Raw genomic sequence first — 22,369 nt, forward strand, 5'->3', positions numbered from 1 at the left:
CTGGGCGCGATTGGGCACAGACCACTGGATTCGGAAGCGGCGAAGGCGGCGGTGAAATTAGTTCGCCGCAGTTGCCTTTGCACAGTCACGGTGGCGGCCTTGATTGCAAGCTTTGTTCAAATGCAGAGACGGAAATGTCTGTGAGGGAACGGCTGCCTTCGGAAGTGTCCCAGAAAATGCAGGCTCTCGATGGCGCATCGTGAGTAGCTGCAGGGGCAGGTTTTCACGGTCACAAGTTGCTGTCGCATGCCTCAAATTCACTTGCACATGCCGGTTTGAATCGGTTTCAGAGTTAGAACGCCTTGAAGCTACCTTACGCGAGACGGCATCAGTGGTGTTCTGTTGTGAGAAGCGCAAAGACAAGTATGATGACAGAGTTTTGAGTGTTTACGGTATGTTCAGAATTGTGCAGTATAGAGCTTGTATAGAGCTTGTAGGCAGCCTATCACTTTACTCTGAATCCTCATCTTCCTCGCTGTCATCTTCGCTTTCGCTCTCGCTCTCCTGCTGCAAGAAGTCGATCAAAGACTTGGTCTTCTCTCTGACCTTCTTCATCTCGTCGTTCTCGGTGCTCTTCTCGTCCTCCCACCATTGTATCATGCCCTCTTCCTCAACCGAGTCCAGTTCAACCAACTTTGTTGCCACACTTAGGAGGATAGCATCGCCGCCCTCCTTGTGGCTCAGATCTGCCTGGAGCAACAGCATGAGGTCGACTTGATCTGCCTTGTCTGTTTGGTTCTTGTCGAAGATAGCGCGGTTGATGAGCTCCTCGTGCTGCCCAAAGACCTGGGCGACAGCGTTTTTGATAGTCTCGCCGGACTTGGTGAGCTGGTGGATGCGCTTCACGAACGAGGTTGCAACGGCGCGTCGAACTTGGTGGTCTGAGGCGTTTGTGCTCATACGGAGAGCTGTGAGCTCGAGCTGAATGTTGGCAGACTCGTGGCCCTCAACCAACGAGTCGTATATACTAGCAGAAGCGTCGTGGTCGAAGTTCGCGGCATGCTGGCTGTCCTGAGAATTGATGGAAAGGAAGCTGCTTGTTGCCGATCGATCATGCCTTATCTCGTAGTCGTCTGCTTCCGAGTCCGAGTTGAGTGTCGATATGGATTCTTGAGATAGGTTCGCAAGATTGTACACTGTGCTTATTAGCTGGCGAACTGAATCTTTGCTGTCACAGGCAGGACTTACTTGAGCCCGAGGGGATGAGACTGTCGACGACCTCATCCTCATCCTCCTCGTCTGAATCGTGGAATTCAAAGCCATCTCCGCCTTTGCCGACCACCCCGAGGTCTGGACTGCCCCTGACAAGTTCTTCATCACTTTCTCTTCTTCGCTTCGCGCGTGTGATCCTGTGCTCCCCACGGATAGTCATGCCTTCGCCAATAGCCACACCGTACGAAATGAGCGCGCCCTCCTCAATTGTGCACTTTCGCCCAATGGAAGCCTCGTTCGCAATGACCGATTTGTGCACGACGCTTCCATCGCCAACACTCGCATGATCCCACAGGTATGCACCATCAATCTTTACGTTCCGGCCAATCTGGCAATGTCGTCCTATTATGCTGTTGGTGATAACGCTGCCGTCTCCGATACTGGTCCCTCGTCCTATAACTGTCTTTGAGTTGATAACGCAGTCCCGCGCTAGGATTACACCCTCTTCTTTGTAGATTTTGCCCTTTCCTAGCCTATATGACTGTCCCTGTACAAGGTTGCTATCGGGGCAAAGTGGGTACGCCCAGCGCGACACAATGTCTTTGCTGACCGAATCGTATGCGTGAAGATTTCGAACTCGTGCCGCATAATGATCAGAGGTGATGTGTGTGTGGAAGGTCTTGCCGTTAAGCTCGTAGTCTTTGAGAACGCTGTGTAGGAAGCCTTTCCTTGGGGCCTGGAAATCAAAGTTGTCACTCCATAACGCAAGTACGTCCGGAGTGCAGATGTCGATTCCGCAGTCGATGAGATCTTGTCGTATCTCGATTTCTTGGTGGTCGGACAATAGTTCAGGATCGATCGAGAGGAAATGCGACTGGTCCCGGTTGGGCATCTGCTCGAAATGGAGGCACCTATCCTTCTCAGGGTCGATCACGAAGACCGGGCTTGTCCCTCGAGCTTTCGTTCTGTGCGTTGTCCCTGCCTCGCGCAGTACCATGGTCATGATGGCGTTCTTGTCCTTGACCCTCCTCGCCCTGTGCGCAGCCAAAGCACCCTCCAGCGGAAGGTTACTGACAACATCTCCGTAAACCAAGAGGAAGTCGCCAACTAACAAATTCCTGCTGTCGAGATCTCGCATCGCGTCACCTATCGAGTGTGATGTTGATTGGATAAGTTCCAGCCTAGAGAAAGGGGAGGATGGCGCAGACCATTTCGATCGATTGATATACTCCTCGACTTGTCGCCTGTGAGCACCGCAATACACAAAGATCTCCTCAACGCCGGCATTGGCGAGGAACTCGAAGGTGTATTCGATGAGTGGGGTGTTCGCGAGCGGTAACAGACACTATGTGCTTGTCAGTACGGCACTCGGTACGGGAAGTGGGTGCCCTGACTCTTGGGCGTTCCAGTGTGAAAGGACTGAAACGTGTTTCGAAGGGATCAGCGAGAATCTACGTGGTTAGTGTTGTAAACACTCGTGTGCACCTTGGGACATACCACAGCCTGGAGAGGGTCCTCGCGCTCCTCTTCGCCCGCCTTGCCCTTGTCCTGACCTTTTTTTGCTTTCGGCGGCATTCCCAGTTGTGCAGGTTATATTGCGCAGGTTTGTCTAGGGGTGCGTCGTCGTGATGTGGGCAAAAAGCTAGTAGAGTCACGCCCCGCAGTTATCGATAACTAAAAAGCTTCACGTCTTGCACGAAAGCGAACCACCAAACCCGCGGAACAGACGCTGACTCATATCGCGCAAGGGTCGCGTAAAACGCCGGGAGCAGGAGCTTGACCGATATGTCTAAGCGTTCTGTGGGGTTCATGTTGCGCCTTCCCGCAGTTCGAGGCGCGTCTGTGCCCATGTTTCCGCGAGGGTGGGCGTGTGAGAGATCTAGAACACTGCCTGCAATGCTTATTGTAACGACAGTTCTCGACGGCGCGCCGCAATCCCTGTCGACTTCGCATTTATGTTTGGCATGCTGTACAGGGTCTGAAGAACACGTATAGATGTGAGGCTTGTTGGCGAATGGTTGCTGGCTCCAACGCTTGTTCGATTAGAGTCGACTCATTCATGAAATTTGGTATTGTGAGATGGGAGTGAGCAGCAAAACCTAGCAGGACGATTCAAGAGCTAATGGTAACTTTCATAGATGCTTGATTGTGGTATGGTGTGAGTTACATCCCCTATCCTAAATCCTCTGCTCCCTACCAAAACACCTATAAATTGCCCTCGGGGTGTTGGTCAGATACGACCCAGGCTATCAACTCCTTTCTACCGGAAATTAAAACCGTCCCGCGAAGATCCTTCCAAACCTCTACGCCGTTGGAACGCGTTCCAACTTTTAGAGCGTTCGGGACCGGATGCATCCTTCTCTACCACCGTCTCTTATGTACATTTCTATGGGACTTGTCCGCTCGCCAGGGAGCACTTCGCGCGAGAGACGGCCACGAACCAGCCACGGGTCCAAAAAAGGGAAGGAAGAAAAGGCGCTTTCAACGAAGTTTATAACTCGCTCTATAGCTCATCGTGGTCTCGGCTGCATTGGATTAATTTGCGGCGGCATCTGTGGTGGGTACATTTGTTGTCGCTTTGCCGGATTGTTCATATCGTCCCCTCCGGATATGTCCGATATCTGTCTTCGATGGCCAGCCGGAGGTAGCTGCTGCTGCTGTTGTCTAGCTTGGAGGGCAATCTGAGGCGATGTATTATAGCCCATGGGTGGTTGCATAGTATTAACACCATAGGCCCCAGGATGATGTGGAGCCTGGACTTGTAAGCCTTGGGCGTACTCATCAGTCATGTTGCTTCCAACAGGAGAAACTCCAGGTAGCTGGCTCGGTGAGTTCCAGTTGCTAACAGTCGCCGGCGACTTTGCGGGTGAGTCTTCTTCCTTCAAAATGAGCTGCCGAGCCACCTGTACTGGTTGTGGTGCCGGCATTGCGTCGCCGTGCGGCGATGGCTTCTTTAGGTGCACAAGATGCTTCTCAAGCATGTGAAGCAAACCCTCTTTCGTGAACGGCTTCGGTAACACATCATTCATACCATGCTGGAAGTACATGGAGATGTCATCGCTTCTGATGTTCGATGTCATGGCAATTATGGGCGTAGTATCGAATTGTCGTATCAGATGGCAGGCAGAAACACCGTCGAGGTTTGGCATAATGATATCCATAAGCACTAGGTCGTATTTGGATCCAGCGTTCATCTTGTTGACAGCTTCAAGTCCATCGAGCTAGGTTGCGTTAGCTGGGTGATACGGGTGCAACGTGAAAATAGACGTACGGCACTATCGATGGCACAATGGAAAGCATATAGGAATTTGCTTCCGATACGGCGACAGGTAGGGTCATCCTCGACCAACAGAATCTGCGGCGGGCGGATCCAACCAGGGTCCGCGAATTGACCTTTCTTCCTGACCTCCACAGGCTTGGTCTCTCCAGCTTCTGGCGCTTTAGGTGGCATTGCATATGGGATATTGTTGATGTGCTCACTATACATTGGGTCAATTCCATTGTTCTGGCCGACGGGATAGACAAGGTTGTCGAGGTTTTCGAGGCGCATAGAGCCCGTCGAAGTGGCTGAGGGTGGTCCACGGCTAGTAGGTCTGGTGCCAGCACGCAGCACATCTGGGGGTGGTGTTGTCAACGTGCCGTTCATCCTCATAGTGATCTCGTTCATGTGTTCCAGGTTCCTTGGGTTCAGCATGACATCGGCGTTAGTCTCGCTCAGGAGCTTTGAGGCGTGTTGTAACGGCGATGCTGGGTGGTCATCATCGTTAGCTTGCGTCGGGGGCTCAGCATTGCCGCCTGGTGCTGGCGCGCCGTTCTGTGCGAACAGCAGCTTGCTATTCCTGCGCTGTTGTGAGTCTATACCGTGCAAGAACGTCATCACATTCTGCATGACATGCTCATGATTGACAACGGTCTTCTGCAGGCCGATGACTTCCTGTAGCAGCATCGAGTGGTGGATGCTAAGCTCGTTGTAGCGTTGTTCCAAAGTGTGCAGTTGCGCCTGTGTTGCCATCAACTGTCCGCTGACCATGTCCATTTGCTGCGAAGGCATGCCAATATCGTCAGAGTTCGCCTGGTTGGGCTTGCGTGGAGCTGGTGCCTTCCTCCGAATGTTGTCGAGCGCGTCTTTGTTGTTCATCTTGAAGTCAGGGTGCTTGAACTCCCACGCCTACAGAGGATTAGCCCGAGGTAGCTTTCAGAGCCGGTGGAGGTGGACGTACACCAGGGCCATACTGCGACTGCCCGTTCTCCTCGTTGTTGTGTCGCACTTTGTGGAAATCGTACTTGTTCAACTGACGGACGAAACTGGCGAAGTTGCTGTGCTTGAAGTGTTTTGGAAGAATATGCTTCGTGAATTTCTCGTTCTACGCGGTTGTCAGTCACTCCGCTCGAGTACAGCAAACCGCGACAACGTACTTCCAGCACGACAAAACTATCGCCATCATTTCCCCACCTGACTACGCTTTCATCGCTGGGGTTTTCCAGCATCCTTGCGCGCGGGTTAGTGTCCGTTGTGGGTGCACATTTGATTCAACATACTTGTACAGTTTACGAACCTACGGAATGTATTAGCGTCATGCGCACCCAGGGTCCGCGATTGCAAACGTACAAAGTCACTCGAGTTGCTCGAGCCAGAGCCTCCGGCAGAGTTAGAATCCATGGTGGCTGGTGATGCGCGCGAAAGGTTTCTCTCTGGACACTACAAACGAGGCTATCGATGGCGCAAAGTGTTCGAAAGGACCGCTCCCTCCTCTTGTCGAGCGCGAAGCACCTGCGCGTTGAGGCTTGGGGCAATTACCTCCCCTGTGCCTCTGTATCACGGTGGCTGCAGATGCGCGAGGCGAGCGCGATGATGTGGGCGGCGCGACGCTCACGTTAAGTATAGGAATGTATCGATGGCCGGGGGTGTGAAACGGGCGTGCTGATGTCGTAATGCCGCAGCATGGGCAGCCTGCAGTTAGGCGATGGGGAACAGAAGGTCGATGGGTGATCTGGGCCTTTGAGTGTAAAAGAACTGACGGGCAGCGCTCGTGGCATCTCAGAGCGGGCTCTTTGACACTAGGAAACACTAGCTGTGCTAAACAGGAATGCGCGCCCCCAGTGCCGCTAGCGCGCCGAGAGCAGTATTGACCAGGATGCTTTCGCAGCGTCTAGCACAGCTCACAAGAGACGGGTGGGAAACACGCCATCGCGTGCACCTCTGTCTGCGCAGCGCACTTTACTCCCGTCCCACGCTGCCGGGCGTTGGCCTAAAGGATCGTTGGGCACTCCATCATAGTGGCGGATATGGTGGTTGTTCTTTCGTATCGGCGGCGCGAGCACGGCACGGTACCGTGGGTGAATCCGAGCTTGGCTTGGGCTATGACGATTCAGCGAGCGCCGATCAACATCAAAAAGCAATGCTCGAACATCGCCGCTAGAAGGCAGCCTGCATCAGCTTTGCAGGGTACCCTCTTGAAGCTCGCTTGACCCACTGCGTCGTCGCCGCAACCCAGTCGCACGCGTCCAACTCGCTGTGCAACTGGGCTGGGCAAGGCAAGAGCAGCCGGTACCCTTGCCTAAAGAGCTAAGAGCTTAGAGCTTAGAGCTTTGAGCTTGGACCAATTGTACTAACTGAGAAGATGTGGCCCAGCTCTGAGACGCTTCGGCCAATCCTGCGTGTCCTGTGACAAGCTACCAACTACATCGACACCTCGTACCATACTTCAGTAATCAAGCTACCATCTGAGACATCATGTTCGCCGCTCGTCAATTGCTTCTAGCGCGCCCAGTCGCTGGTCGCCGTCTTTTCCACGCATCGGCGCCCGTCTTGGTCAAAGTCGGTGACAAGCTGCCCAATGTCGAACTCATGGAGAACTCGCCGGGCAACAAGGTCAACATTGCCGACGAGCTGAGGACCGGCAAAGGTCTCATCATTGGTAATCTATGAGCAGCAATTACACAATGGCTTCCACTGACCATGCCTTGTCTACAGGAGTCCCAGCGGCATACTCACCAGCTTGTTCTGAAAACCACATCCCTGGATACATCAACTCAGCCAAACTCAAAGACGCTGGAAAGGTTTTCGTGGTTTCTGTCAACGACAGCTTCGTGTGAGTGCGCTCGAGCAATTGCTCCTTTTGTGCAGTTCGACTCACCGCTCCCTCGACTGCTGAGACTGTCTCGGATCGAAGTGCCGCCCGTTGTCCTCAGTTCGATGCAAACGTGACCAGCACATGTAGCATGAGACCTTACCATGGCCCTTGTCGTGCAACCTCACTGGCACATGTCCCGTCGTTCGTGTTACTGTCGCTTCGCAAACTAGAAGATAAGGCTTGTTACTGACTTCACATAGAATGAAGGCGTGGGGCAAAACATTGGATCCTTCAGGCTCAAGCGGCGTAAGATAACCCGGTGATCCTGTAGTCTGTTTCTTGGCTGTACTTACGTCTTCAGATTCGTTTCCTTGCAGACCCCAGTTTGGCTTTCACCAAGGGTCTTGATCTTTCCTTCGATGCCGCCTCCATCTTTGGTGGCGACCGCTCCAAGCGTTACGCCCTCGTCATTGAAGATGGCGCTGTGAAGGAGGCGCACGTCGAGTCGGACAACACCGGACTGAATGGTACGTGTGCTGCCCTTTTCTCTCCTGAAGCTCTTACTGACCAGGAAACAGTTTCCGCAGCAGACAAGGTCTTGTGATCAAGAATACGAAACTACCCTGGCTCAAATCGATTCTTCTCAGGTTCATGAGTATGGAGAGTACGATCGTCCGTAGATCCTGACAACGTAGCACCGAGATTAGACAGATGTTGAGCCTTTGTCAAAGACGAGTCAAAGAGACAGCTAAGACGAGACGAAGTACCTTTAAACTCAAGAGTTTGCTTTGAGCAACTGCATCCACAACGATTTTAAGTCTCGGTGATCATCCTCTTACTCTACTGCTGTACACCGTCACCGCGCAAACTAATCGTCAAATTGAGATGCCACGACGAGACCTCGTATCTTGCAAGGAAAACGGACTACAGACAGTCGAACTCTTTGATTCAAACAACCAGTCAAGTTAGGCCTGTTAAACTGTTTGCTTGGTAAAATTACTGCCCTCTTCGCACACTATTAATAATTTTTTAGAACTAGTCAAAGACCTCCATGCTTTGCTTCAGAAGCCGGGGGCTGCTAGCTGCTACACCCCTTCTTTCTGCGACATGAGAACTACGATGAACGGAAATGTTTAACCATAATTGCGCCGATGATACACAATTCTACGCACTCTGCACTAGAGTTCCGCTCTTCACAGTCGGAAACGCACAGTATTATTGCTAGACTAAATCTATGTAAGGGTACTTGGGATCTTTCTTTCTCTCGCTCCTCAGTTGTTTTCCTATGGTGACTTACAGATGAAGGATAACCTAGGAAATGCGATGCGAGTCACTAGTACACTACCAAGGCCTGACAGCAGCAATGGGCGACATCAACAGATTTGGCCAATCGTGATGTGCTCTGGTCCTCCCTATAAGAGCAGCATATCATCGACATCCAGTGTCAAAGAACTTGTTCTTCAGCGTAGATTCCAGTCCGATAAGGTCATTAATTTCAATTCGACTATCAGCAACCACAACAGTTTGCCTTTCCTGCGTCCTTGTCCTACTTGCCCGCGAACGCGCAGCTTCCCAGGTCCTTCTTCTCGGCTGGAAGATGCGGCGAGATATCGAAGTCGAATATGTCCACTGGAAGACCAATGGTGGTACATGCGTTAGGAATGTCGACGATACCTGCAATATGACCCTGGACTGGAGCACAAGATAGCAAGAGGTAGATCTGGTAGTCACTGTAGCCTGCGTTGATTGTTAGGCATCAGAACAACGTCGTTGTGAGAGAGAGAGAAGGAGAATATCAAACTTACCAAACCGCCTCAGATACTCAATTACTCGCAAACATGTTTGTCGATACGCAACCGTCGCATCGAGATAATGCTGTTTCCCATGCTCATCGACCGAGAATCCCTCGAAATAGATGTATCTGCCCGGCCCAAATTGCGGCTCCACGGGTCCCGGGATGTAGATGGGGCTCTTCATGTCCAGCTGCTTTACGCCGCCCTTCATGACCGAGAACTTGATCGTGATGACACCCGCCATCTCGATCGCGCCACAGAACGAGATCTCGCTGTTGTTGCCGTCAGCCACTGACCAAGGAGAGCGGTACCTCGGAGCTTATCCACTTGCCCATCGCCCTGCGAGAAATGCAGATCGCCAACACTAAACTTTGCGCCCTTGACGTGTACCGGGAGGAACACCTTGGACCCACGCGACAAGTTCTTGATGTCGCAGTTACCGCCATGTTCAGGACGACCGGGGATCGTACGAGCGCCTTCGCGCCCAACTTTTTCTTTCAGATCTGCATCAGCAGACCCGGCGTGCGCGTTCTTGGGCTGCGGTGGCTGGGCGACAATGCGGTCGTGCGTATGTGCGCAGGCTTCGATCAGCTCGCCTTCGCGCTTGTTCCAGAGGGCGAGGACATCGGCGGAGGGCGCGCAGCCGAGGATGCCGGGGTGCTGGACTCGTGAGCAGGTGTGTTGTTAGATTTGGCTGGGGGAGACGTACGATTAAGCCGGCGAAGCGGACGCCAGGGATATGGCGGGAGGAGCAGAATATGCCTTCGAAGTCCCAGATGGCTTTTGCCCTGAGATTGAGGTTAGTGCGCTGAGAAGATAGTCACGCTGGAGACAGTCTTTGGCGCAGACAAAGCGAAGAGACCCGATGATACCGACACCCAATCTTGCACTCACTCGAAACGCAAAGAAGAAAAGAAGAGAACTTACGGTTCAGGGTAAATCTCATCCAAGAACCCACCCCCATTGTCCTTCGCAAATATCCCTGTAAACCCCCATGGCTGCTCTTCAAGCGGTTGCACATCCTGAATCTCCAGCACCAGAACATCGCCCGGCTCCGCTGTCTCGATATCAAAAGGACCCGTCAGGTAGTGGATCTTGGTCAGATCGACGTCGCGGATATCGTCGGCCGAGTCGTTATTGCCAATCTGCCCGCCCGTCCAGTCTACGCATTCGATCTTGACGACTTCGTTGTTCTTGATGGTGCCGACCGAGGGAACTGGGCTGTGTCAGTGCGAGAATGGGTGATGTGAGGAATGCGAGGATTACTGTCGGGGTGCCAACGGTTCTGGACGAGTGTCAGTATGTCGAATTTAGGAGGATGACACTTGGTATTTCAGGAGCATACATGAAGGACTTTTTGATCGGCTGCTGGTGTGTCGAGGTCGACCTTCGCGGCGTATCTGAGGCCTTCTTTGCCCATTTTTGAGATATGCGAAAGCGCAGGTGAACGTCTATGAGCCCGACAAAAGTTCGATTGGCGTGGGACAGAGAAGGGAAGCCAAGAATGACGTTCACGAGAAGCGAGGGAGCATCACGGTTATAACAGCAGACGCGGGGTACATCAACCCAACCCAAAGAGATCAATTGCTATCTCATCCAGATCTACTGCAGCATCCGTCCGAGGAGACAAGCGCCCGAACCAGAGCCCGGCTCTTAAATGTACAAGGAGCTTGATAAGCTTAGCGATAGCTGATAGGAAGGTGTTTACGTATCTTCGGATACAGCATCTGTACAGAGCTACCGTTTTGGGAGAGGAGCTTGCCCCGCAGTGGGGTCGGCGGGGTCAAGCCACACCGTTCCACCTCGTATGCCATCATCATGCTACGACCCTAACGATTCGATAGCTAGCACACAGTACAGCAGCTGGTCACCTTGCACCTATCATTAGGTACATGTTTTGTCGTCCATCATAGCGCGCTTTCTGCACCCGACAGGTTCCTGTCCAGCTAATGTAGCTTGCCTAGCTGAAAGTCTTCCGGGGGGTTTGTCGAACGTCCGACTTGAAGCCAGGCTTGTGCATGTTGATGTTGTGTGCATCCATGTGCTGCCACGGCAACTCCAGAAATTCGTGCTTGTTCTTCCAGCGAAGCGAGTCTTCCTTGAACTTCTCAGCCTCACTCGGTGGTAGAGGGGGCTCGGTGATCTTGGTGATCAAGTAGGCTGTAGATGCTTCGGCCAGGCCATAAATCAGGACACCAACAAGAGGGATCTTGACGAAGACGTAGAAGCCAAGTCCGAACCCGAAAAGTACGCCTGCCCGGTCCTTGAACCACAGCTGTTTCTGTTCCTTGTTGTAACGGACGCGTGCGAAGTATGGCTCAAGCTATAATAGATTGTTAGAGCCGCTAAGGTGTGCATAGGGCGTGAACGTACCAATTCACGCATGAGCGTACGAGAAGAGAAATATGCCTGTAGAAACGTGACCAGATACCTGCGCGGCAACAACAGAGAACCGGCAAAGATGGCAACTGCAGGCTGAGGTCCTACAGCCTTGTTGAAGGTGTAGAAACTGGCAGCAGGCAGCACGAACTTTCCCACATAAGGAACGTATGATAGTGCCAACACAGCCAGCGATATGCCGGCCTTTCGGCCTTGCTTGACAGCCAGCAGGATGACTGTGTCCTTGATGGACTTCTTCTTCTCGTTCGGATCTCTCGGTGCGTGGGTGGGGTATTGTTCCAGATTCTGGGCATACATGGCGCGAAGGTTGTGCGGGTCTTCGGACTTGTGTTTCTGTACGTAGGTGTGGTCGACCCACTGGAGGGAGTCCATGAACCTGATGCAATGGTCAGTGCCACAAATCATAATGCACACCGGGCCGTTACGTACATTCGATCCAGAGTGGGCGTGACGTAGCGCATCATGGTCATGAGAAAGAAGGGCACTTGGAGAACTGTATGCTCAAGGAAGTGCAGTCCGTCCACGATGCTTTCGTCCCAGGTGACGTGGTTCATGTCGACGAAGAGTGAGATGATCCATAACAGTACTCTGACACCGACGACCTAGCCCTGTCAGTAACTGTTCCTGGGTGAAGGCAGACCGAAGACAGGCTAAACTAAAGTTGCGTTGGGTGTAGTTTCCAGAGCAATGCCTTGTGGAGCTCACATGCCACTTCGTTGGTAAACTCTTGGCGATTGCGGTGTCCATCTAGGTTCTCAAGACGCGGGGCTGAAGAAGAGGAGCAGACATACAGGTACGGACACGAGGATCCTGATGGCGACTCCAGCAGCTACGGCGAGGGCTGCTTGGCGGTAATGGCTTGACGTGAAGAGCCCTGGGTTTTGGAGGGCACGGTTGACTGCAAGCACATGTCAATATTTGCCAGCAAACTACATGCTTGCGAACGGTCGGTACCTCCAACAAGCGTCAACTGGGCGCCACGCAAGATGGCATTAGGGTCGAAGTTGGACATGTTCCCTGAGATGAGATCTCAGCGAGCTGATGTTGCTTGTAAGGCAGCAAACTCGTTGTGCTGTGGTAAGGGCGCACAGCATGCGAAATGGTGGAGAACGACGCAATGACGTACCCGCGCCCTTCCGTGGACGCAGTGCATTTCAGGGTCCGCGCGCATACTAAGCGGACTGGCCTGCATTTCGACTGTTGACGTAGAAACCTCGAGTGCGTTGTTTATTAGCATTTACAGCTACAAAGAGCTAACCCAACGGTGATCGCCCGTGTGGAGCCCGTAATTTCTGACGCTTGTGATTGACATCTGAAGCGCCGTGGATCCCGTGAAACTCGCAACTCGCGCCAAGTGTTCAACGGGCACGCCAGGTCTCAGCCTGCTTACGACTCGACGGCCAACGCAGAAGAACACGACAGTACGACACGTACAACGAACGGCACCGCACTCGCAACTGGCGAGCAACGCGTAGCACGACCCGCCGAAATTCGAAATGCCTGCATGAGCCACTTACCATGTCCTCCCCAGTGGCTCCCTCGAGAACGGCAGAACACGCGCCGCCCCCACTGCACAATGCACGTCGCTCTTTCACAGTCCCTGCTCGGTTGAGGAGTAGCCCAGTACCATCGCCGGCTTCGACAAACAGTGCGGACGGCATAGAGACGCTGGTCGTCTGTCCGCATTCGAGGATCGTCTCCTTCACAGCTGCCGCTGCCGCCGCCCTGGCTGTCAGCGATCAAGTCGGCATTGCATGGAGGACGCCCACTGAGCGCACACTTGCTGTCGGTACGTGGCATCATATCGCCTGAAGTGTCTACTTGATTAACAAATAATCTACAGGAGTTCTGCGCATCTATCGCGTGACAGCATCCAATGTGTCCTTCCTTAATTCCGGCAATCTACTGCACACCATCTTCCCTCGATCGCAATGTTGGTGTGTGGATGGGCAGTCAGTATTCGTACTAAGGATCAGGCAAGACTCCTACTACCGTATGGAACTACCATTCGAGACCGAGGAAGACAAGGAGAAGGTCTCACAGATCAAATCGGTCCTCGGCCAGGTCTTGCAGTATGAAAAAACGCAGTGCCCGTTTGCACGAAACTTCAAGGTCAAGCTGCCCGAACGCCCAAAAACTCCACCACGGGAACGGCCAACGAGGAGACCTACACAAAAGGCAAAGAAGTGGACTTTCGATAAGACATGGATGCCCGAGGACGGGCTACGACCTTCTACACCGGTGCTCGAAGGTTCCGATTCGGCTAATACGTCTTCGTATGAAGAGGACGACCGATCAAGCATCCACACTGATACGAGCGACGTTCCCGTTCCTGAGACCCCTGAAACTGTCTTCGAGAACACGCCGCCACCCAAAGTAGTACGAAGGCTGTCGGTTGCCGAGCGCGCACAACTGTTCCAGAGCCCACGTTCGGTTACTGCACCGATATCTACTATAAGAAACAGATCAGCATCAACAGCTTCGTCGATGGGCTGCATCCCTGAGACAACAAAAGAGGAAACAGAGAACAAGAGCAACGTCAAGCGGGCAGCATTAGAACGTAAGACGTCCACGGATGCTGCTAGCCTTCTATCGAGCGCAGACTCCTTCTACTCCCTGAGCGCGGCTCGGCGCAGTCCCTCACCTCCATTCGTGGACGCTGAAGCTGATATCCTTAACCCATGGGTGGACACTCCACTGAAGCAAGACGATACAAGAGGAAGGGCTAGACACCGTCGTGGTGTCTCGGAGCTTACCGTTCGAGCTACGTCCGCAGACTACGTCGACAAGTCTGTTCCTGTGACACCTGTTGTACCACTTCTACCGATGACAACACCGTCGATCGATGTACGCCCCTCATCTGCACCCCATACCCCTCCGCTTGTGAGCGACTCCGATGAAGATAGTCTTGAGCTTCCATCGCTAGATGTACCTACACCGCCGCATATGATTCGCATGAGGAAGCTCACGGGTGCTTCTCCACGGCGAGCCGTTTCTCCAATGCCACAACCGCAGAACTTGTGTTTCCCCACCAAGCACAAGCCACACCAAAAGTTTACGACCGCTCTAGTCCGCAAGACTTGCGAGATTGTTCTTGGTCCCCCACAACATCTCGTGTCGCTTATGCTGCGCATAGCAGCGAGCATCTCTAATGGCTTCGGCTTTTCTACTTACCGTGTTCGACGTACCAAGAGCATACCTGGCTCATGGGAGTCCAGTGGCGACGAGGACGAATGGGAAGAAGACGACTTCGGAATTCCTCTCAGCAACTTGGGGGAGCCGGTCTCACGCAGGACAGGGTACCCTTGTGAGTTGGACTGACCCTTACACATGACCACTTGCATACCACACGGACAATACCAGGCGTTTTGCAGTTTTTCTGTCAGCATTTACATGGTTGGGCGACATGATCCGGAAAGGCTTGGTCGCATGTGTATGATTTTGACGATTACGGAAAGTTACATGGTTGTAATATATCGATATGCCTGACAGACGGCTGGATTTCTGATTCAATACAAAGTAACATTGTCGCGACCTGCTGCATGTTCTGGTAGATGATTGGAAGATCGTATAGAGGCCAGCCTCATCATCGGTGACTTTAGGCCAGGACGCAAGCAATTTCATAGGTCAAGCTGTTTACTTCAGCGTTTCGGTGGTACGCTTTTCTCTTGCACGCATATGCCCCACTATGGACGCTTGAACAGGACTCGAACGATTATGACGGACCGCAGAGCAAAGCTACATGATCATGACGAGCATCCGAGCGGATCTTCGCCATTTCTCGCGATGTAGCGATGTAGCGATGTAGCGATGTAGCGACTAAGCTACTATGTGACTGTGAGCAATTGTGCGTACGCTTTCGAGAAGGACCCGTCGGCTCCAACCCGGTGGGCGGTCTGCAGCTGAACCACCACAGAGCGCTCGCTCGTCTGCAGCCATAAGCCCCTCACCGCCGAACGGCGACCATACATCGCCGGAATTTATCAGTTCGTCCATGTGGACGGATTTCGTCGATGTTGCTCTCCAACTTGACCCAGACTCTTGATGAGCGGCGCATGACGACGCAGGGCACTAGTCCCAGCCACGCAGACCTTACCTCGCAGCCAGCCTCCCTTCCTGACAACCAGCTTGATCATGGCGCCCAATCAGACCCGCAACTCCACCTGGAACTTCCAGCAGCTGCACGGTGAGCAAAGAGGCCCACTGACATGTTTGCATGTTGGAAGTCGCGTGGCAGGCTACCCGCCTCTTTGTTTAATAGTCCACGATGCACCCATGCGTAGAGGTTTGCCTGAGCTTTCTTTGATATCGTTTTACACGCTACACAATCAACACGAGTATATGATCGACTGCTAGTGCTGCATAGCCGGGTCCAAAAAGAGCATAGGGATTCATGGACATTAGGGATTTGAGCATGGGTATCAGAACTGTATGCCGGGCGCCGACAAATTACTACTACGACAAACCACTTCCGCCGTTACCATACTACGGCGCCTTCAACATCGAGACTGAGCTGGTGCCCAAGCCACTCTTTAGCAGACTGACAGTACTGCCCTCAGCACGTGCCGCTTATGCAGTCGTGGAACCTTCATCACCGATCTACACATCCTCCATCTCCTCATCAAGCACGTCGCGGACAACCTCTCTCCGATCATCACGACGCAGCATCTCGTCTTCAATCTCATCGGCATCGACACCCTTGAGCTCTGCGCCAAGCTCACCATGCTCCCAAAGACGCTCGCTCGCACTTACATGCTCCTCTCCTTCGACCGTGTGGTACACTCCTGTTTCCTCGCCAGAACCTAAACCAACACGACCACTCAGGAGGAAGGTCAGCCCCACTCATGAGACCCTGAGGAGTCTGAGAGCGAAAGAATCAGACGCGTGTTTGCAGCGAGTGTGCGATGAGCAGGTATCCGCTTATCTGAGCGGAGAGCTGTTCTCGCGAGTACGGATGAATCCCGGTCTTGATGTGTTGTTGGAAGAAGATTGAAGTCAGAATGAGGAATCTACAATTACGCGTAGGTATCTATGAAGTATCCTTCAAAGCAAGATCTGACTGATCGCATGATAGATTACGACTTACGACGCATGACTTTTCCGGCCGCAAGTACTGGCGATGGCAAGGGGCAACGGATATATTGGCGTTGATACTGAGGGTTTTGTTTTTCGCTATGATACCACATTTAGGGTAAATTGGTCTCCGTAGGACTTGGGGTCTGTACTTCACCTACTGCCCTTCCTGTAACTCCCCTGTAATGCACGTCTCATGTAGAGATATACATTATTGTTTTAATGACCATACCACAAAATTCAAATTGTGTTAGCGTGCCCGATCGCTGAGTTTGTTAGAGATTGCCACTTTGGCCTCTCTGCTGCGTGTTTATTGCACTGTTGTGCGCTGGTCCCTGAATGTATTTACTGACCATGGCATACATACGCCTGCTAAGTTCACCCCAAAGGGCTTGCTTGCTCTTTACCCTCTACTGATGATTTGCTGATACCTTGTTTGATAGGGTGCAGTGCAAGGAACAAGGTGGCGAAGCCCATTAATATGGGATTGCTCCACTTTCAGCACGGATGTGTGAACAATCGTCTCAAGATGATATTGCAATACCTGGGTATCGACTACTGATGTTGGTGTTGTAGTATAGTACTCGGCTCTCAACCTTCAGAAATTACCGGATACGAGTGTGCGTTCTCTCTTAATTCCGAGACGCACTCAAACTAGCTTTGCTGCCAAGATACTGCTAAAGACCTCCAAATATCGTTAGTAGCTTAAGTCAGGAAATGCTGCGCCTGAGCTTTTCTGCAAAATGAGAGCCTAGATGAAGTGTACACGGCAGGGTGGTGTCGTCCATATCCTTTATTTGGCGAACAATCCCACAGGTGGCAAGAGGGTCGTCCAGTATGGACAGGTTTCGAAGCGGATCCTTCTGAGGAGATGCGGGGGAAGATACCGTGTTCGTATTGGTGCTTGTCCCAGTATTTGTACTGTCTGAATGATCGACGGGCCTGACCTTTGTCTTGGTACGCCTACCAAAGTTTCCACGCAAGGGTACTGGACTCTTTAGTTTTCGACTCCAATCTAATATGCTTCCTTGCTATTCAGTTCTGAGGTTAGGACGGGTTTAGGTTGGATTTGCGGCCACACCCTCAGGCCTGGCGCGATTAACAACGCCGGGTTGATGTCCCATGTCCCTGCAGCCACATCCGCTAGTACGCAGTAACCACGAGTCTTGGCTGGGCCCTCTTTTGCATCAATGCCCGTAGCACACGCGTGATGGGTCGGCGCTCGCTTATGTGCTCGGAAGGGTTGCCAGTGAGGCAGTCACACGGCTGTGAGGACGTCACGGGCGTCCAAGGCTTTTCAACCACGTCGAGGGCACACTGAGAGGCTGCTTGGTGGAGAGAGGATGACCTCTGATGCAGCTGGCCGTCAATTGTCTCGTAAGGCACAAGCTAGCGGCTGGGAGCAGCGGCATCGCGCCAGTAGGCGGCAATCCGTGGAGTTTAGATCTGGAAGCTGTCTTCAAAGGTGGATCCTTTGAATCCGGGCCAGACAGGGATGTTGGAGGTGGTCAAAGCTGAGGTGCGTGGAAACACTCGCAACGAGACATGATGCCGGTAGTCTCCGCGGTCGATAGGCCGGTGCAAGCTGCTTTCTTGATTCTTGCTACGGATTCCACGATGTTGGATGCTAAACTGTGAGCGTTGATTGTGTTGCTGCTGGTCGAGTCAAGATGCAGAGATGTGGCCTGCAGCCGAGGCGCCACGGGATGGCGCAGCGCAGGCTTTGCGCTGCGCCGGACGTCCCTCTCACCGCACGTTATCTCTTTCACCACAAATCCAATCTAAACGCAGCTGTGCGACCCAATGATTTGCAGTGTGTCCGATGGATTTCCAATCTAGCCAATATCCTTCCTCCTTTGCTGGGTTCTCCACCTCTGCCGCCCACCTTAGCCAGACTACGACACATTCCCCGCAGAACTCTTCGTTCTCTCAGTACACGGATCCACAAGCTCGGTTCGCGCAATCAAACAACGCGTTTCCCTATGGCGGCCTTCCCAATGGCAGCCAAGGCGCCTCGTTCCCTAACAGTATGCAGAGTGGCGCCATGATGCAGCCTGGAGCTGCCATGTCGCAGAGCCAACTTCACCACGCACGAGGTATGTCAGCACGCAACACGCCATGACGTCCGGCCACCGCGAAAGGCGGTACGCGCCTGCCCTTTGCGACCCTGTGTCGCCTTCGCGCCTCCCCTGACGTGCCCTGACGACTTGACATGACCTGATGTGCTTATCAGCATGCTGACCGCCATGAAGCAGCACAGTTGCAGCAGCAACAGCAGCAACAGCAGCAGCAGCAGCAGCAGCAGCAGCAGCAGCAGCATAATCCCTACTCGAACGCGCCCTTCTCGCAGACACTACCATCGCCCGCCCACCAGCAGTTCGCCCAGAACCGCCAGACCGCTTCGCCGGCCCTGAGTAACCAAGGCCAGCCGTATGCCACGCCTCTACCGCAGCAGTCGCCCACCACTCTACCGTCGTCCAACAGTCAGCAGCAGCCCATGAACCTCAACCTCCCCTCACAAATCAAGGGCGAGCCTGCGCAGGCGCAGACCCCCATCAAAACAGTACCACAGTCCCCTGTGTCGCCTGTCACGCCAGCGCGTGCCCATGAGCGCGTCGCCGTCTTGCTTGAGATCAACAGTCTGCTCATCAATGAGGCTACCACGCTTCAGACTCAAGGCAAGGGAGGCCAAATAGGCGCCACCGAGGAGGGCAAGCCCCAGCCATCCAAAGAGTACATTGAGTGAGTTCTACTCAAATCACAGTTTATGCGCCTATGCTAATCGTGCCAGCTACATTCGCCGCCTGCAGGCTAACCTCTCTTTTCTCGCTCAGAACGCCGAGAAGATCCCCAAGCCGGGACAGCCTGTCCAACCAGGGCCTGCAATCATGTCGGCGCCCGCGACTCACGAAGAGCTGAGCAAGCTTTACATCAAGCTGCAAGGTCTTTTCCCCGGGTGGAAGGGCGGTCAACCTCCAGCAAGGCAATCTCCTGGAGGGCCACAGCGAATGAACTCAAACGCATCGCAACCGCCCAACAGCGCCGGCCTGCAGCAGAATTGGGGTCAAAACTCTATGCAGATGCAACACGGTCAACAGCCCAAAATGGAGCCGCAGCAGTAAACACGTTTCTCAGGCGCAGGAGAGCGTCAATGTATTACTACCACTTCCCACCGCGGTACACGAAAGCAAATCCGGCTTGGTTGTTTAAACCAGGGTTAGCAGTTGCCACTTGATTTCCATCTGGCGGTACCTTGAAAACTATACCATGAAAAGGAGCGAAATGGCGTTTATCAGCTGGCGACATCAACTTGATTTGTCAGGAGTACGGTATTCAGCATTCAAGGCGGGACAGGCCATGTTTTGGTATTCATAGGAGCAGATCATAGCGCGCTCGATACCTGTGTAAATTCAAACCGAAATGTACGACTGCATTATCTTGAAGTCCAAGTCCAAGTCCATCATCTACGTCGTGTTTATCACGCTCACTGCCGTCGTCGACGAAACAAATGCTCCTCCCAATACAAATAGACACACTCAGTACCTGGTCCGACTAACCTCCCTCCTCACCTCCCTTTCATCAATATACCCCGTACTCCGCCTCGGCTCCCTAAACTCCAAATCACTACGCCTCGTCCTACTCACGCTCCGCCGACTCGCCCGCGGCTCCTCATAGTACTCGATAGCGCGCGGCTGTGAGCGTCTGCACAACAAAATATATCAGCATTCGCCCCCACGTGACACACACACACACACACACACACAACGTGCATCAGAAACACACTCCACCACGACTCTCAAGCGCTCTCGGAGGGAAGTCCTTGGAAGAAGTGAGATTCCAACGTACCGGTGCGCGTGCTGTTCCACATAGCGAGCCTCGCCGCTCGACCGCCGCCATTCGCGCGGGAGACGCATCACGCCGGCGGGCGGATGCGAGGTGTAGTTGCCCCTGCGCGGGGGCGGGTCCATGACGCCGGGACCGCGGGTTTCGTAGGTTTTCATCATGCACATGGTTGTTTGGGGGGGGGGGGGGGGATGCTGGGGTTGAGATGAGGTGAGAAGGAGGGTAGGTGGTGGGGTGAATTGGTTGTTTTTGTTCGATTGAAGCGGTTGGTTGGATAGCTGTTGTGAGAGGTGTTGGAGGGATCGGCACGTGTACAATGCATTTGTGCTTGGTGTTGAGGTGCCATGTTGATGGCTGGGAGAGCGAATGGCGGAATGACGTATGCCCAGGATTACTGGTCGATTTCAAGTTCGTAGAGAGAAATTAGATTCTGAGAAGAAAGTTGAGAGCAGACAGCAGAGAATGTTGGAGATTTTGATTACGATGTTCGTGCCACCACAACAGAGTTGTTGGATTGAACATGCACGAGGGTAGATCTTTCGCTTCGCCAATGCTTCCTACCTGAGACATGCAAATGCGCTACCTATGATACACAACATCTTATGATGCTGGTGTTGAAGGCCCTTCGAATACTGCCTTCCCGCTCCTGATTGTGGCGTACTTGACTGCGCCTACTGAGCTCTCTTGAACGCCCGGTGCGGTCGTACCTGCACCGATCTGCTTGATCTCATCTTTGATCTTGCGATCCACTGCATCTTGCACAGCTCCTGGCTGGCTCTCAGCGATCTCGTTGACGTCCTTCAGGGTCAGGACGTCGCTGACGCGGGAGGCTCGAGATTGAAGGAGCATGGTTGTAGGACCTTCGAAGCGGAGGAATAACTGGGCAGCATTAGCATGGCGCATTTTGGTGATATGCTACAGACATACCCTGTCTCCCCAGATTGACCGTCGCAACCATGTCTTGAGCGTGTGATATGTTGTTGAGATGGCTCGCCAAGTTGTAGTTTGGCTCATGACCCTGAAGAACTTGGCGTTCTGTACAAACGATCCGAAGCCGAGATCAGGCACCTGTAAACGGAAGTTGGACGACTTGAAGCGGAAGGGCATTGGTGGTGTTGCTGATGCGGTGTAGGCTACAACGTTGCTGTGCCGTGTTAGCTTGCGCGTTCTCACGACAACAAGACTTGACCTACGCTGGATGCGCAACATAGCTTTCGCCAGCCTTCAACTGCACCTGGTAAATCTGACCACTCCCTGCGAGGGCGAGGAGTCCACGTCCTGTAATGTATGTGTTTCCCCAGTGCGCCAGACCCAGCTTCACGTTGTATTGCGGCTTCAAGCTCAGGGTGTGGCCTGTCCAAGCCAGCAGCGCCTGTCGCTGGCTGATGATCCAGTCGTTTCGGCCATCCAGGTTCACTGTGACGATGCTCGATATGGGCGACTTTGTGGAAACCAGGGCTGTGAGTGGGGTGGTGGAGGACAGCTTCTGGTAGAGGAAGGGGATGCCGACGGGCGCGCGTCTGAAGGGCTCGAGGAAGGAGAGGGTGGACAGTGTGTTCTCCGACTTGCCGCTCAGACCGACCAAGGTACCGCGGCGGGTGAAGAGGGTTTGCGAGGCCGAAAGGGAAACGGAGAGGAGGGAGAATGGGGAGCCGATGACTTCGAAATGCGCATCTAGTAGAGGTCAGTGCATGGATGCGCCAGGCAGCGTGACCAGTAAGCGCGTACCAGGCGAGACTACGGGCGTGGCCGCAGCGTCGATGGTGGTCTGCTGGTCGAGCGCAGGCTCGGTGGAGGCGTGGGTGGCAGCGATGTTGATGCATCTTCTTCGCGCAGTCGCAGCGCCGGCGCGGTGTGCAAAGCTCCTCCAGGGCGAGGCAGCCGGGCGGGACATGGCTGTGCCTGTCAATTGGCGTGCGTGCAGTCGTGCTGGACGTCTGGACGTCTGGACGTAGGGCGACGGCCGTGAGCAGTTCGGAGCTTGATCGCGGTCCACCGGTCCACCGCCATAGGGCTGAAAGCGGGCTAGCCAGA

At 53.4% G+C, this 22,369-nt stretch overlaps 8 protein-coding genes across 8 annotated transcripts, besides 6 other annotated features; 3 read left to right on the forward strand and 5 right to left on the reverse strand.

Moving 5' to 3' along the window:
- Positions 1-450: 450 nt before the first annotated feature.
- Positions 451-2,727, reverse strand: EKO05_0000366 (translation initiation factor eIF-2B epsilon subunit, GEF; the record flags this gene model as incomplete). The annotated part of the gene is made up of 4 exons (XM_038936769.2): positions 451-1,136; positions 1,189-2,497; positions 2,547-2,603; positions 2,650-2,727. The coding sequence occupies 4 exons, from the start codon at positions 2,725-2,727 to the stop codon at positions 451-453; spliced, it is 2,130 nt and encodes a 709-aa protein (XP_038802910.2).
- Positions 472-504: a tandem repeat.
- A 935-nt stretch (positions 2,728-3,662) lies between the features above and the next one.
- EKO05_0000367 (kinase-regulated stress-responsive transcription factor skn7) lies at positions 3,663-5,812 on the reverse strand (the record flags this gene model as incomplete). The annotated part of the gene is made up of 6 exons (XM_038936405.1): positions 3,663-4,373; positions 4,424-5,320; positions 5,373-5,516; positions 5,569-5,641; positions 5,692-5,708; positions 5,762-5,812. The coding sequence occupies 6 exons, from the start codon at positions 5,810-5,812 to the stop codon at positions 3,663-3,665; spliced, it is 1,893 nt and encodes a 630-aa protein (XP_038802911.1).
- A 902-nt stretch (positions 5,813-6,714) lies between these two features.
- Positions 6,715-6,749: a tandem repeat.
- A 137-nt stretch (positions 6,750-6,886) lies between these two features.
- Positions 6,887-7,830, forward strand: EKO05_0000368 (Thioredoxin-dependent peroxiredoxin; the record flags this gene model as incomplete). Its single annotated transcript, XM_038936778.1, has 5 exons — positions 6,887-7,070; positions 7,127-7,244; positions 7,487-7,532; positions 7,588-7,753; positions 7,805-7,830. 5 exons carry the CDS (start codon positions 6,887-6,889, stop codon positions 7,828-7,830), a joined length of 540 nt encoding a protein of 179 aa, XP_038802912.1.
- Positions 7,831-8,772: 942 nt separating this feature from the next.
- Positions 8,773-10,439, reverse strand: EKO05_0000369 (Formamidase; the record flags this gene model as incomplete). The annotated part of the gene is made up of 7 exons (XM_059635422.1): positions 8,773-8,963; positions 9,032-9,287; positions 9,347-9,679; positions 9,729-9,807; positions 9,947-10,235; positions 10,286-10,304; positions 10,365-10,439. The coding sequence occupies 7 exons, from the start codon at positions 10,437-10,439 to the stop codon at positions 8,773-8,775; spliced, it is 1,242 nt and encodes a 413-aa protein (XP_059491405.1).
- Positions 10,440-10,979: 540 nt separating this feature from the next.
- Positions 10,980-12,431, reverse strand: EKO05_0000370 (uncharacterized protein; the record flags this gene model as incomplete). Its single annotated transcript, XM_038936488.1, has 5 exons — positions 10,980-11,342; positions 11,393-11,795; positions 11,849-12,021; positions 12,211-12,317; positions 12,374-12,431. 5 exons carry the CDS (start codon positions 12,429-12,431, stop codon positions 10,980-10,982), a joined length of 1,104 nt encoding a protein of 367 aa, XP_038802914.1.
- Positions 12,432-12,937: 506 nt separating this feature from the next.
- EKO05_0000371 (uncharacterized protein) lies at positions 12,938-14,740 on the forward strand (the record flags this gene model as incomplete). The annotated part of the gene is made up of 2 exons (XM_038936930.1): positions 12,938-13,208; positions 13,263-14,740. The coding sequence occupies 2 exons, from the start codon at positions 12,938-12,940 to the stop codon at positions 14,738-14,740; spliced, it is 1,749 nt and encodes a 582-aa protein (XP_038802915.1).
- Positions 14,741-15,202: 462 nt separating this feature from the next.
- Positions 15,203-15,238: a tandem repeat.
- A 3,076-nt stretch (positions 15,239-18,314) lies between these two features.
- Positions 18,315-19,614, forward strand: EKO05_0000372 (uncharacterized protein; the record flags this gene model as incomplete). The annotated part of the gene is made up of 3 exons (XM_059635423.1): positions 18,315-18,588; positions 18,745-19,234; positions 19,284-19,614. 3 exons carry the CDS (start codon positions 18,315-18,317, stop codon positions 19,612-19,614), a joined length of 1,095 nt encoding a protein of 364 aa, XP_059491406.1.
- Positions 18,681-18,713: a tandem repeat.
- Positions 18,755-18,811: a tandem repeat.
- Positions 19,615-20,231: 617 nt separating the features above from the next.
- Positions 20,232-20,256: a tandem repeat.
- Positions 20,257-20,935: 679 nt separating this feature from the next.
- Positions 20,936-22,229, reverse strand: EKO05_0000373 (Altered inheritance of mitochondria protein 24, mitochondrial; the record flags this gene model as incomplete). Its single annotated transcript, XM_038937038.1, has 4 exons — positions 20,936-21,214; positions 21,263-21,479; positions 21,529-22,009; positions 22,064-22,229. 4 exons carry the CDS (start codon positions 22,227-22,229, stop codon positions 20,936-20,938), a joined length of 1,143 nt encoding a protein of 380 aa, XP_038802919.1.
- Positions 22,230-22,369: the final 140 nt, after the last annotated feature.

This window comes from Ascochyta rabiei, chromosome 1 (assembly GCF_004011695.2).
Source record: "Ascochyta rabiei chromosome 1, complete sequence".
NCBI lineage: Eukaryota > Fungi > Ascomycota > Dothideomycetes > Pleosporales > Didymellaceae > Ascochyta > Ascochyta rabiei.